Genomic DNA, 12,954 nt, shown 5'->3' with positions numbered 1-12,954 from the left:
TTTCTTAGATATAATTCCAAATTACACACAAATAGAACACTGTCCAACAATCCACCAGTGGATGGCAGTGTTGAATTAAAACGGCAGAGCTCTTACATGTGTACAGGAACCTAATTTATAGAGGCTAAAAACCAGGCTACGTGCAGACTAGCATTATACACACCCAAGGGCCCAGTAACCACCACGAAAGAAACAATGAAGACTTTTCTTGGTGGGTTTTCAAAGATAAGAGTTCATGGTTTACTGCCTGTTGCTGACTTTTATAGATCCTACTTGGAATATGATAGCTGTGTTTCAATACAATCGCTTTATAAAAGTGTTATTCAGTAGTAAATGTCATGGTGTTGTTACATTTGCCACAGCAATTGTTTTATGTTTGAAAGGTGACTGTGGTGTAAAGGAGAATTGTACAATAAGGTTACTTTTGAGTTCAGTATGCAGTTATAATATTTTATACCTCCTATAAAGGAATGATTGACCTTCGTTCATTTGTTGAAGTTTGAAAAGGCATGAGGAATTTCAGTAATTAAGAAACAGACATTCAAATCAGACTCACATTGTGCTTTTCAGTCCCCTCTGCTGCTGAAGAAAAACATGTATTATGAATGATTTAAGAAAATATTTTTTCTTTAAAGAAGGGAGAGGCCAGTCAAATTTACAGACTTGCCAGCAGGCTCTGCCACTCACTACTAGGACTCCTCATCTCCACTCAGGGAGCCCTGAAAAGAAAACCTTTGTGCATGGCTGAGTAAAACAAAATTAGCCAATTAGAGGTGTTTGTCAGGAGAGCAACAATCATGAACAGCTCGCTACGGCAGCCAGGGCACAAGGCAATTTTCTGAGAAAAACGGCAGTTTCAGTTATTGTTCTTCTGTTAGGTAAAAGATTTGATTGTTACCGCTTGGCAGATCTTTCTAAGAGATTTTTCTGATGTTGAAAAGGAGTTTAATTATTAATATTTTTGAGAATAAAAAATCTCAAAAAAGCCGAATAGGTAGATGATAATACTAAGCCATCATTTCTGGTTAGTGGTAAATTTGCATTTATACCTTTTTGTTTGTGATAGAAGCTTTAGTATGTCTGTCATATACTAAATCATCTAAGGGTCCAACATGCGATGATATTTATGCAACGCTCTCTTTAGTAGAAACTGAAAAGATTTCAGCGAGCAAGACCCAATTTCACACAAATAAATTCAAAGAAATGTTAAAATGAATACAAAAGGACAACAAACTAAACCTTAAAATTTGTGCAGTACATATAGAAACATATGCCTGGAGGCATACATCGATGTTTGCCTCCTTCCAGATTCTCTGTTTTTGTACACAGGCCTGACAACCGTCTGCCTTGTATAATCAAGGCATCCCTTAAATAGAACCAGACAACATGACGTAGGCTAAAAGATAACAAAAAGCAAAAAAACATGGCCTGGTTTAAAGAAATTCAACAATAGTTAAGAAATAATGTATCTAAATTTGATTAATCTAGACTGTATTAAAAAGCGATTTCTAAGTCGTTGGGACTCAAAAAAAAACAAACCTGAGGCACATTATATCTGAATCGAGAAAATATGGAACAGTGGTGAATTTTCCAAGGAGAGGGTAGAAAACTAGAATTATTCCAAGAGTAGTTTACGATTCATCCAGGAGGCCACACAGGGACCCAGCACAATGTATGGCCACTCCAGGCATCACTGTCTTCAAATGATTAGTCCAGATTTTACGTAAAGAGGTTCTGTGACATCAGTAATAGTTCCCTTAGAAGAAAGACATCAAATCAAAGTGAGCTTACTGGACATTAAATAAATCATCAGAGTAATGGAAGACAATCAGTTATTCAGAAAAAACACCACCTGTTCTAGTTGACTTTAGCAATTTAAAACAAGTCAAAATATATCATGGGACTACAACGCTATAGTATACTTGATGCTGATCTGTCCAGCCAAACAACATCTGTGTTTCTAGTGAAAATACCTCAGTTTAGCCTGCCAGGTGGAGCTTTCATTTTTTTTCTATGTCTCCTATCAAGGAATTTCACGCAGCTCCACTCCGATTCATAAGTCCACTCTTGCTCTGTGAAAAATGTAGTTTTTGGAGCCAATTGAGCAGTAGCATCAAAATGTTTCTGTGCTTCTACAGGTCTTGTATTTGTATAAAAAATTATATGGGTTGCCTAACTGTCAGCTGATTTACCAAATTGGCCAATCAGTTAGATGAGTGGGCAGAATTTCCTCCACAGGGATGTAGAATTGCAAGACGTCACAAACACTTTATTGATTGGCAATTTCTTTTACACATATGTTCAGGTTGGTTTGGATAGCTTTTTTGATTAAATCATCATTTCCAAACTGCTTTTTCTATTTAGTCAGTCTGTCATATATTAGCCGTCAAATCAAGTCTGCAAAAAAAGCAAAAACATAATAAATCTTATTTCTTAGGCACAAATACGTTCACACATACTTACCTATACTTTCCTGTACCCAATAATCAAAGCTAAAACACATTAAATTGCAGTTAGTGCAATGTCACTAGAATCTACAGTTTTTGCATTACTTAGAAACAGAAATGTATGTCTAAAACAAGTAAATAAATAAACCAAAAAATAAACATTAAATATGTGTAAATGGATATATGAATGGACGTATTGGACTACATCAATATAATTCATGTGCAAGGAGACAGTGCTATCCAGATTTGCTGTTCCTCATACCATGACCACTTGATGACTGTATAAATAAACTCTGATACCATGTAAAAGAGTAAACAGAATGTTATCCACTCCAATGGACTTCCATGGACTTCTGGAACCTTTGGACCTCAGACTCAGGATAGCTGAGTAAATAGAGCAGCAAAAGCACTATTCTTTTTCCAGCTGATATTATGCATGAATTGTTCTGCAAACTGAGATGGTTAAATGTTTCATATAGCACCTAAAGGTTTAGCCAGAAGCTGAAATGCACCATTTTGCACTCAGTAACAGTGTCTTGATGTCAGTTAACTCTCAAAAAATATTCAGTTCAAAGCCTTAATTGATGAAAGTGTCTTTCACAATTAGTACAAATTATGATTACAGCAAAGTAAAATCAAGTGTAGACACCATGTCTTGTTTACAATTTATTAGCTATACTTTCAAAAAATAGCTACATAAAGTATATTAAGACACTGAGAGAATTGGACAATGGATATGAATGGGTTAATGGTGCACATTCAGTGCAGCTGACGTCAAAAAAAGTTTGAGGGCTTGGCATTCTTTCCATTCAGCATACAAACAATTGCACAAGCATCAGTCATCCAGTGTTTCACAGCCTCTCCACTTTAAATCAAGACCTCAACAACTGAAGGTAAGCAGGATACAGTAGACATTTAAGCAAGAAATGCATCGTCACTGCATCTAATTTAACATGAACAGATTTGAAACAGATTTTGTACAATTAACTTTTGATTTGATATTAATCCTCTCTCCATAGCTGGAATGCACACCATTATACTACTGGAACTGCTGGTACTGGGAGCATCAGCGATGTTGCCAGACCCAGACACAGCTGGAGACAAGGTGACTCAGGATCCAATTCCCTGTGCAAAAGGCTGCAACTGTCTGCATGATGACTACAGCTTGGAGCTCATCGTCTACTGCAGTGCTCGGAACTTAACTCAAGTACCAGCTGACATCCCACTATCCACTCATTATCTCTGGCTAGATGGAAACTTATTTGTTTCCCTTCCAGCTGCGTCTTTTAGGGATCTAAGCAATCTGGACTTTTTGAATCTACAGAGTGGCCAGCTGCTGACCCTTGACCATCAGACATTTAGAGGCCTCAGATCCCTAGCACACTTGCACCTGGAGCGAAACCGTCTTCGTGGGTTGCCAGGTTCAATCTTCCAGAACACACCTAACCTTGCTTCACTCAGTCTTCATAACAATCACATCAGTCGTATTGACGAAAGACTGTTTGCTGGGCTCTCGCACATGTGGTTTCTCAATCTAGGATGGAACTCACTCACAGTCTTGCCAGAGACAGTTTTCCATGACCTGCAAGGTCTGCGAGAACTGAACCTTGCGGGTAACAGACTTGCTTACTTGCAACCGGCACTATTCCAAAATCTTGGTGAGCTTAAAGAGCTGGATCTGACAGGAAATTACATCAAGGTTATCAAAGCTAATGTGTTTGTTAAACTCCATAAGCTGCAAAAACTTTACCTGGCCCAGAATCAGATTGGAAGTGTGGTACCCAGGGCGTTTGTAGGCATGAAATCGCTCAGATGGCTCGACATGAGAAACAACAAATTGACTTCTCTACATGAAGACACATTCTTAGGCTTGAGCAGTCTTCATGTATTGCGCCTTTCCAACAACTCTATCACTGGCTTAAGGCCTAGAACCTTCCGTGACTTGCAGTACTTGGAAGAACTAAGGCTCAGTTACAACAGGATTCGATCTCTAGGGGAGAGGATTTTTGAAGGACTTGGCCATCTGGAGGTTCTAGAGCTAGATTATAATCAGGTACAAGAGGCACATGTGGGAAGTTTCACTGGCCTGTCTCATGTGGCTGTCATCAATCTATCTGGAAGCTGCTTTCAAAGTTTCCCTGACCAAATGTTCAAAACTCTGTCAAAGCTTCACAGCCTACATCTGGACAAAGGTTGCCTTACGAGGGTCACAGCTCAAGCTTTCAGTGGTCTCTCTGGTTTACGGAGGCTTTTCCTTCAACAGAACAACATCTCTGTGGTGGAAGATCACAGTTTTATGGGTCTGGTAGGACTTGTAGGACTGGACTTAAGCTCCAATAAGATGGAGGTGCTCACAGATCAAACTTTCTCTGGGCTTAGTAATCTGGAGTATCTTCTTCTGTCCAACAATGAATGTCATCAGTTTTTGCAGAATGGAACAAAACAAGTACTTCCACGGCTGCGCTACCTGGACCTGCGAGCCAATGCCTTGTCAAGTTTAGTCATCAATTTCTCAGAGAACATGGAGAAACTCCTGCTGTCTGGAAACCAGTGGAAATGTGACTGCACCACACTTCCACTCAGAAACTACAGCTTGCAAAAACCACAAGTCATCCCTCGACAAGTAGAGACCCATGGAGAAGGTGAAGAACCTGATAGTACGATCACCATATATAACAACATTACATGCACCAGCCCTCTACATGCAGCTGGCCAGGACCTACGGGATGTGAGCAGTGAACACTTCCGAAGCTGCTGAGGTTACAGAGACTGGTTGATTGATACAAAAAGCTGACTATGTGTTTCTGGTTCAGATTACATTTTCTCTGTATATTCAACACAACATCAGATCTTAGAAAGACTTTTATTTGGGGAAAAAAAAGGATATTCTCACAAAACACTTTTAAACCATCAATAAATTCTGTTAGTTCAGTAAAGATTGTAAGTTTTATTACTTGTGTGGAAATAAATTTTCTGAAGATATTTAATAAAATATTTTAATGTGTGACATATTGTGCTCTTGTTAACTTTTATGTTCAAAAAACAGAAAGAGAGCAAAAAGAAAAGAGGTACACACTTTAATGATGGAAAGTTTCCATCTGTAAATTTTCATATGGAAAATTTAACCTATTACAGAAGACAAACACACATTTTATAGAAATCAGGTTCACACATTCTCCTATTTGGAAATCCCTTGTTTTGAAATAATTTAATCTAACCATGTTTTTGTCTAATGAAGATGAACTTTGACACCCTTTTGGCCAAAACATAGATTCAGTAAAGGCCAACTAAAAGTAGACGAGACAAAGACTCTACTTGTGACTACGGTCATTTTTATGCGTGTTATATATATATATATGCCCTGCGACAGACTGGCGACCTGTCCAGGGTGTACCCCGCCTCCCGCCTGGAACGTAGCTGGAGATGGGCACCAGCAACCCTCCCGACCCCATTTGGGACAAAGGGTGAACAGAAAATGGATGGATGGATGGATATATATATATATATATCAGAAAATTAGAATAATTATGTCTTCTGACACATTGCTCTTCAAATTATGATTTACTCTTACGTTATGTTCAGTAGACAGGCTGTACAGTGGTGCAGTTGGTAGCACTGTTTCCTTGCAGCAAGAATATTTTGGGTTCAAATCTGTTTTTTTTCTTCTTCCATGTGTAGTTTGAATATTCTTCTTATGCATGTGTGGTTTATCTATATGTTCCTCCCACGGTCTGAAAACTTGACTGTTGGGTTAATCTGTCTCTTTAAATTGAAATATAAGTGATGAAACTAAATTAGATGCCTCATTTGTGAACTACAATACAAAATCTCTCATTTGTGGCATGTTTGAAAAGAGGAAATAAATTACAATAGAATAAAAGATTATAGACAGTTAATTATTTTTTGGGTAATATATTTTAGTATGATTACAATTAAATACCTTACGCATTTGATCCATGTTTTAGAGACCTGGTCATAAACTGTGTTTGACTATGTATTAGGAAACTGCAATATTACAATATTGTCATTCAATATTATGATGAGGATATTGAGTATGTGTAACCTATATTTTGTCTCTACTTTCTTTTTCATCATCACAGTGTTTCCATCACTATTAATGCATCACATTTGAAACCTAATAGCCTACTAAATACTGCATCCAAGAAGTCCTTTGTAGCTCCAGCGTTGAATGTATTGACATAGCAATGACAACTGCAATTTGATATATTAATTTGCATTTTGTAAGTTTGAGGTTAGTTAGCTTATTTTTTGTATTAAATGCTGGGAACAACCAATCATATATGGATATCAAGCAAAGACTGTTTCTTCTAAACTGGCTTTACCAGAGCCACTAAGAAACTTAAAATGCCAGGCAATATAAGCGATATCCTACCTTTTTTGTTTTTTTACTGAAAATGTATAATAAAGAAATTAAAAGTCTTGAAGACAAAAGGTTTTGTTGAAAAAATATGGAGGAACAGTTGCAGCTGGGTCACCAGGAGTGCTGATGTTTTTGTATCGACTTATAGTGTTCTGCTCTTGTGATGAAAAAGAAAAATCCATAATTCCTTCATCAGTTACCTGGAAACACATTTCTGAGAAAAAACACCACCTGCAAAATCTTAAAGAGCATTCTGGGACCCAAAAATGGGTCAGGTAAATCTTTTTTCCACTGGATACATTTTCACCTCTTAATTTTGTTTTGGTTCAGTTTTTATATCTATTCAGAGGGAAAGACTGACTAATGTGTCTTAAAAATATATAAGAAGTGGAGGGAAACGGGAACACATATCCTGGCACATGTACTCATCATACAGAAGGAGAGAAATAGAAGAACAAGCACCGTCACTCTGTTAAGTTTGCATGTACCCATGACTCATGCAAATTTGTGGGTGGAAAAACAGTCCTCTGCTCTGCAGTCCAGGAAGTCTCAAATAACTTCTCGTTATGGGTCTTATTAAAGAATCAACACAACAAATATAAGTATTTGATCATTATTCATTGAACTTATCATAAACAAATCAATTAAACTGTGATACAGATTCTGATGGTGACCAGCATACACCAGACAGAAAGTTCACGTAAACCAGAATGTGCCCAAGAAATCAATAAGCTGCTAAAAACTCTTCCTCTGACCAAGTCTGTTGATCTGAAGCAGCCAGCGCCTGAGAAGACTGATTTACTTTATGAGTTTGTATGTGCCAAAGTAAACAAGCACTAAGTTGTTGCTTCATATTTTTATGTCACTTTGTTTATGTATGTTTCAGCAGGCTTGCTCTGTCATTTAACCCTGAAGTCAAGGTTGGCCAAAAAGAGTAAACTACCTTTGCATGTCTTAACCTTTGCTCATCAATGTTTTACAATAAATGTGAAGGAATAAAATAAAAAGAATGCACAATTCATTTTTTTAGGTTAAAAATTAATCCCAGTTTTATTTATACTTATTTTTATATGTCAGCATTTTGTTTGTCTGTGTGGTTTAGGTTATTGAGAGTAGATCTAGTCTAGATCTGGAAACACATGAGGGTTTTGATGAAAAAGAGATCACACACTCAGGTGAGTATGGGCAGTCTACAGTGGACTGTTCTGTTATGAGTAACCTGTTATTACCATTAACATTAAAAGTTAGCTCTGTTTTGATTTTACAAAAAGAATCTGAATCAAACACTATGAATAGAATTTTAATATTTCTCATTTGGAATGTGTTGTAGGTAACAGCCATCCTGGTGTCCAGGAGCTTTTTTCAACATCCACTCCTAACACAATACATTCTCCACTGTGTTCTAGACTCTGGATTTAATGTTTACGGTTTTCAGCTGATTTAGTCACAGAAAGAGATTCTTAGTGGCAGCAGTAGGATGCAATAAAGCTATTCATTTAAAAAATATTTACTCTACACTGTTCTTGCAAAAGGATTCTTAAAACTTGAAATTCTTCACATTTTAAACACATTGCAACGACACACTTCCATGTATTTTATTTGTTTGCTTTTTTGTGTGTGTGTGGTATACCTAAGCAAGTCAGACTGGACTCATAGTGTCTGTGATTATCAATTTTTTTCATGTCCAAAAAAAAAAATCTCCAATCAAATTTTCATGTCCAGGCTATTCTTAGACATCAAGATAGGTTCTTATAAACCATTTACCTGTAGCTCTGACTGTATATTTAGTGTACCAAAATATATACATCACATTATTATACTTCTATCAACCTTCTGCAGGGCAGAATTCAAGAACCCAAATTCATCCTCTGCCCTCAACTGACCTGTCAAATCCACAGGGAGCTCTGCTTGTGGTTTTCAGGGAGACTTGAAGCAGAGTCACAGCCAGCATCTGAACAGGTCTGCTGTCAAAATAAAGAAAGAAAAAAACACTTAACAATGTAAACATTTTTTTTGCACAACTCTGTTCAAACTCAGTTGTATAACCAGATCATCTATTTGAGTTTTTTTTTTTTTTTTTAAGTGGGATAAAAATTATGCTGCATCTTCCACATATCAAATTAATTGCATGTCAAATGTTTTAAAAATGTTTTTCAGAGGTTATTAATGATTCGCCTGCATGTATGTGCAATGCTTTCAAGGCAATTAACTATCAAAAAGCACGGCAATATTGTAGGGTTGATGTTGACATTATTACTGCTTATCAATTATTTTGATGAAACCCTGATTTTTTTACTCAAAGCCCAGGCATATCAATTATTTTTATTGTAGCAATTTCCAAAATTGCACTGATTTGATCTGATTATGAATAAAGTTAAGTTATGATAATAAAAAGGCTTAAGGGTGATGTTCTGTCACTAAAAATATCATAAAGCTAGACAATTGGAACTATCTGAACCCTCTGATCAACTGTGGGATTGATTCCAACTTATTACAAAGTCATCAATAGTCTGCAGCCTCTCTCCTGAGACTCACCTGTCAGCAAGGAGAATCATTTAGATTTTTCCTGATGTACAGGATGTAAAACTCTGTACATCAGGATCTGAATGTACATTTTCCTGTACATTCAGAACAATGGTATATCATATTTAAATAGTAATTTTGACACATTTTAAAGGTTGAGTTTCCTAAATTTTCCACCTTGTTTATATATTATTTTAGATAACTGCATTCTAGTGCCCACCTACTCTTTTTTCCACATCTCCCATCAGACTGTCTGGTGCTACTAGTACATTACTGTGCCATCAGAACATGTGGACAGGCCACTTTTCTTCTTCTGTGGTATTTTCACATTCATTCCATTCTGACACAGAAAAAGGAGATAATTTGATTTTAACATTTTACCAGGTTGCGGGAGAACGTTGATGTTTAACCATTTACCTAACGAAAGTGTAAATGAAAGCGTTAGGACACAGAGCTGCTGCTGTGAACTGAAAAGGCAGGCAAAGAAGGACATAGGCAAAGTATATAAAAGAAGGATATGAAAAGACACATCGCATAATTTAGTTCCCTGCCGGAAAGAGAGCAACTCTATATGAAATCCTGAAATATGATCCCTGAACAAAAGTATCAGAAAAGGCAGCTCTTTGTACTCGAAGATAATGGATTAAATAAAATATAATAAAAAGGATTAATTCACTAAGACCCTTGGTGCAACAAGGGAGGTTCTTGTTGCAGCAAAGGTCTTTGTAAACTAATCATTTAATTTACTAAATAATTGCTTTCATAAATTAAATGATTTACTTCTTAAAAGAAGCTGGGATTACGATTTATCGGGCAGCCAATTTATCAGAGCCCATTTCCTTAATTTAGGGAGACAAATTAAAGAAATATGGAAATGTCGGCTGATCCGATCTTTTTAAAAATGGGTTATCGGCGATTGGTCAGAAAACTGCAATCGGTGCATCTATCCTGGGGAACTAATCTGTCTACCTGTTATTGAAAGGTCAGCTAATAAGGGTAATGAGTATGTTTCCAAACAAACATTTAGCGTTAACCTATTTTCTTGCTTACAATTTTGTGATATATTTTTAGAATATAAACAAGTTGACTTGTCTCCAGGCCCAGAAGCTCAGTCCTAACGAGGTGAGGGAGTAGCTGTGCAACAGCAGTTCTCATATTACCAGAGGTCGCTCTCAGAGAAGCCTCTCTCGTCATTTTTGAGCATAAATGACCCCACAAAGGTCATTTATGCTCTTCCGTTTGTGAATACAGTAATGAACATTAAGCATCTTCAGGCGTGGCACAAATATGTGCCCTACCTGTGTAGTCCTGACTTTGCCTCCACGGAGAAAATGTGACGAAAAAACTGGTGTCCAGAGAAAACTCGCCCCTGTGGTCAACCTGTTGAGGTACAACCTATTCACAAATAGCCTGTCAATTCTGCTCGAATAAAATCTCGCCTAAAGCAAAGTCTAGGCTTTCTCCCCTTCACTTGTATTCTTTTCCGGTAGGATTTCTACCGGACCAATCAGCAAACAGAAGAAGGAGTTGTGGCAGAGTCACAGATGACGTCGATTTTCTGCGCTGTTTTAGAACTGTAGTCTGCCTGTAGTTTTAGAAGCCGCAATGCAGGTAGTGAAGCCACGCTAACGGTATTAAATTAACGTCAACAGCCGCCTCATTGGGATCGACACTTTGTCGTGGAGAGTGGTTGTTTACAATGCAGGCAATTTCCGGTAAGCTTCATAGCTTCAAACTGGCGCATTACATGGGCAAACATTAGCAGTTGGGTAAAATTTAACATCTCAACTGAGTCCAATAGGAAGCAGTCGTTTCTCAGCTAGCTAGCTATCAAGTATATATTAGCAATTTGTTACTGGTACCTTCAACCACCTGGAGTCACAGAATGTAGTGAAGAAGTGTTGCCAGGCAACTCAAGCTTCAGCCTGACAGAAAAGTCCCACAAGAACAGCAAAAAAGAGATTAAATAGTTTTGCCATGAAAAATATGTAAGATCTGTGATTAAGAAAAAAAATTATTTTAAACAGAATTTTAAGGTCTTAATTTTACATGAATTTAAGGATACATGGACAGCCTATATTAAACACTTTTAAAGCTAAGGATGTTGTTTATATTGTGTTTTCAAAAAGTTTAATTGTTCTTATCTTATCAACAAGCAATTAATGATGTAAAACCAGTTTCCCCAAAAGTGGTCTGCTGTTCTGAGATTAGCTCCATAAAAAAACATTGTTAGTGACAAGACTTGGATGATACACAGTTCTGAAAGCTTGGTTGTACTTTTGGCTAAATAAATTAGCTTTGTTGTTGTTTTTTCAGATACTGACTTTGTCCTTAGACCCTCTGGGCTGCATGGAACGCAAACAAAGCAGCATACTGAATCTGCCCCAGAACACTCCTTCAGCTGTGTCAATATTCGGATCAAATGGAGGTGTGGCCACTCTTCTGCTTTTAATCAAACTTGTATAAGATTAACATACTTTTGTTTTTATCTCTGATGGATTAGCTTTGTAAAAAAAAAAAATCCTTATTTTTCAGTAATGACCTTTCAACTCCATTTAAACCAAAGCGTCTAACACTGCAGACATCTTTAGGTTAAATATTTATAGGCTTTTGGCAGGGACTCTCCTGGAAGTGGTGTTGAAATATGATTCGGTTCCAGGTGACCTTATAAACTGTACACAAACGTTCCACTTGCTTGTTTATTAGAACCAGGGTCCATGATATCTGCAGCCGTCTGGCACACGACCTGTCTGCTGATGCCCTCAAATGCTCCACCACACTGCCAGAGCCTTGCCAGCTGGAGACGGCAGAGCAGCTGCTGAGGGCAGGCTGCCACCTTGTGGAAGGCAAATCGAGCAACCTGGACAACACAGAGGGAACTAGCTAGAGGAGTACTCTTGGTATCATCAAGTGGAAGAGAAAAGGTAATGAAAGTGGCTTTAAAATCGCTGATTACCAAGTTTTATCCCACAATTAGATTTCTTATGGCTACGCATCTTGTGATGGCTTATTTTTTGTCTCATCATTTTTTTTTTCCAAGAGGAAATGATTGTCCCTTCCTTTAGCTCGTTCTATAAAGGATATGGATAAAAGCAACTATAATCTTATGCGCATGTGTATACAATTAAAAAAATATTATACACACACGTTTCTGTCACTATAAGATTTCCTGAGGCTTGTTATGAAATAAGTTTGTCTGACTTACCCAAAAACCAAAGAAGGTGCAATAAAGAATTCAGCTTGAAGTTGAGGTATCAAATGAATCTTTTTAGGCTTAACTACTGACAAAATCAATTTTCAAATGTAGCATATGAAAGTTAATGTCTAACTACTGACAAAATCAATTTTCAAATGTAGTGTATGAAAGTAATTTTTTTTAATATATGTATACACATTTTCTTAAGGTTAATCAACATAATACCATGTTATCCATTTGATGTCTTGTCTGAGGAGAGCATCGATACTGCAGTGACATAAAAGTTCTTTACATACCGTAATTTCCGGACTATACTCCGCCACTTGTTTCAGTGCGATGTGTGCTCAATAGTCTGAAAATTACTTTAATGATTTTGCGGCACCTCCTTTACTGCTACGTGTACTCTC

At 37.2% G+C, this 12,954-nt stretch overlaps 2 protein-coding genes across 3 annotated transcripts in view; one reads left to right on the top strand and one right to left on the bottom strand.

Annotated features, from left to right (window-relative positions):
* The window catches only part of mrtfbb (myocardin related transcription factor Bb), a 64,568-nt gene extending 55,773 nt beyond the window's left edge, over positions 1 to 8,795 (bottom strand). The window contains exon 1 of one of the 2 annotated variants that reach the window (XM_028042238.1): positions 8,712 to 8,795. The gene's annotated coding sequence lies outside the window, so the exon portion shown is untranslated. The remainder of the gene's footprint in view (positions 1 to 8,711) is intronic. The other variant, XM_028042236.1, reaches the window with a different exon arrangement.
* On the top strand, positions 3,246 to 5,456 carry igfals (insulin-like growth factor binding protein, acid labile subunit). Its single transcript, XM_028042242.1, has 2 exons — positions 3,246 to 3,340; positions 3,467 to 5,456. The coding sequence occupies exon 2, from the start codon at positions 3,472 to 3,474 to the stop codon at positions 5,203 to 5,205; it is 1,734 nt and encodes a 577-aa protein (XP_027898043.1). The 5' UTR covers positions 3,246 to 3,340; positions 3,467 to 3,471; the 3' UTR covers positions 5,206 to 5,456.
* Positions 8,796 to 12,954: the final 4,159 nt, after the last annotated feature.

This window comes from Xiphophorus couchianus, chromosome 16, assembly GCF_001444195.1.
Source record: "Xiphophorus couchianus chromosome 16, X_couchianus-1.0, whole genome shotgun sequence".
Lineage (NCBI taxonomy): Eukaryota > Metazoa > Chordata > Actinopteri > Cyprinodontiformes > Poeciliidae > Xiphophorus > Xiphophorus couchianus.
This window is presented reverse-complemented; position numbering and strand designations above follow the sequence as displayed.

Excerpts from the sequence above, each read along its gene's own strand:
- igfals (XM_028042242.1), top strand. The coding sequence starts at position 3,472 with ATGCACACCATTATACTACTGGAACTGCTGGTACTGGGAGCATCAGCG.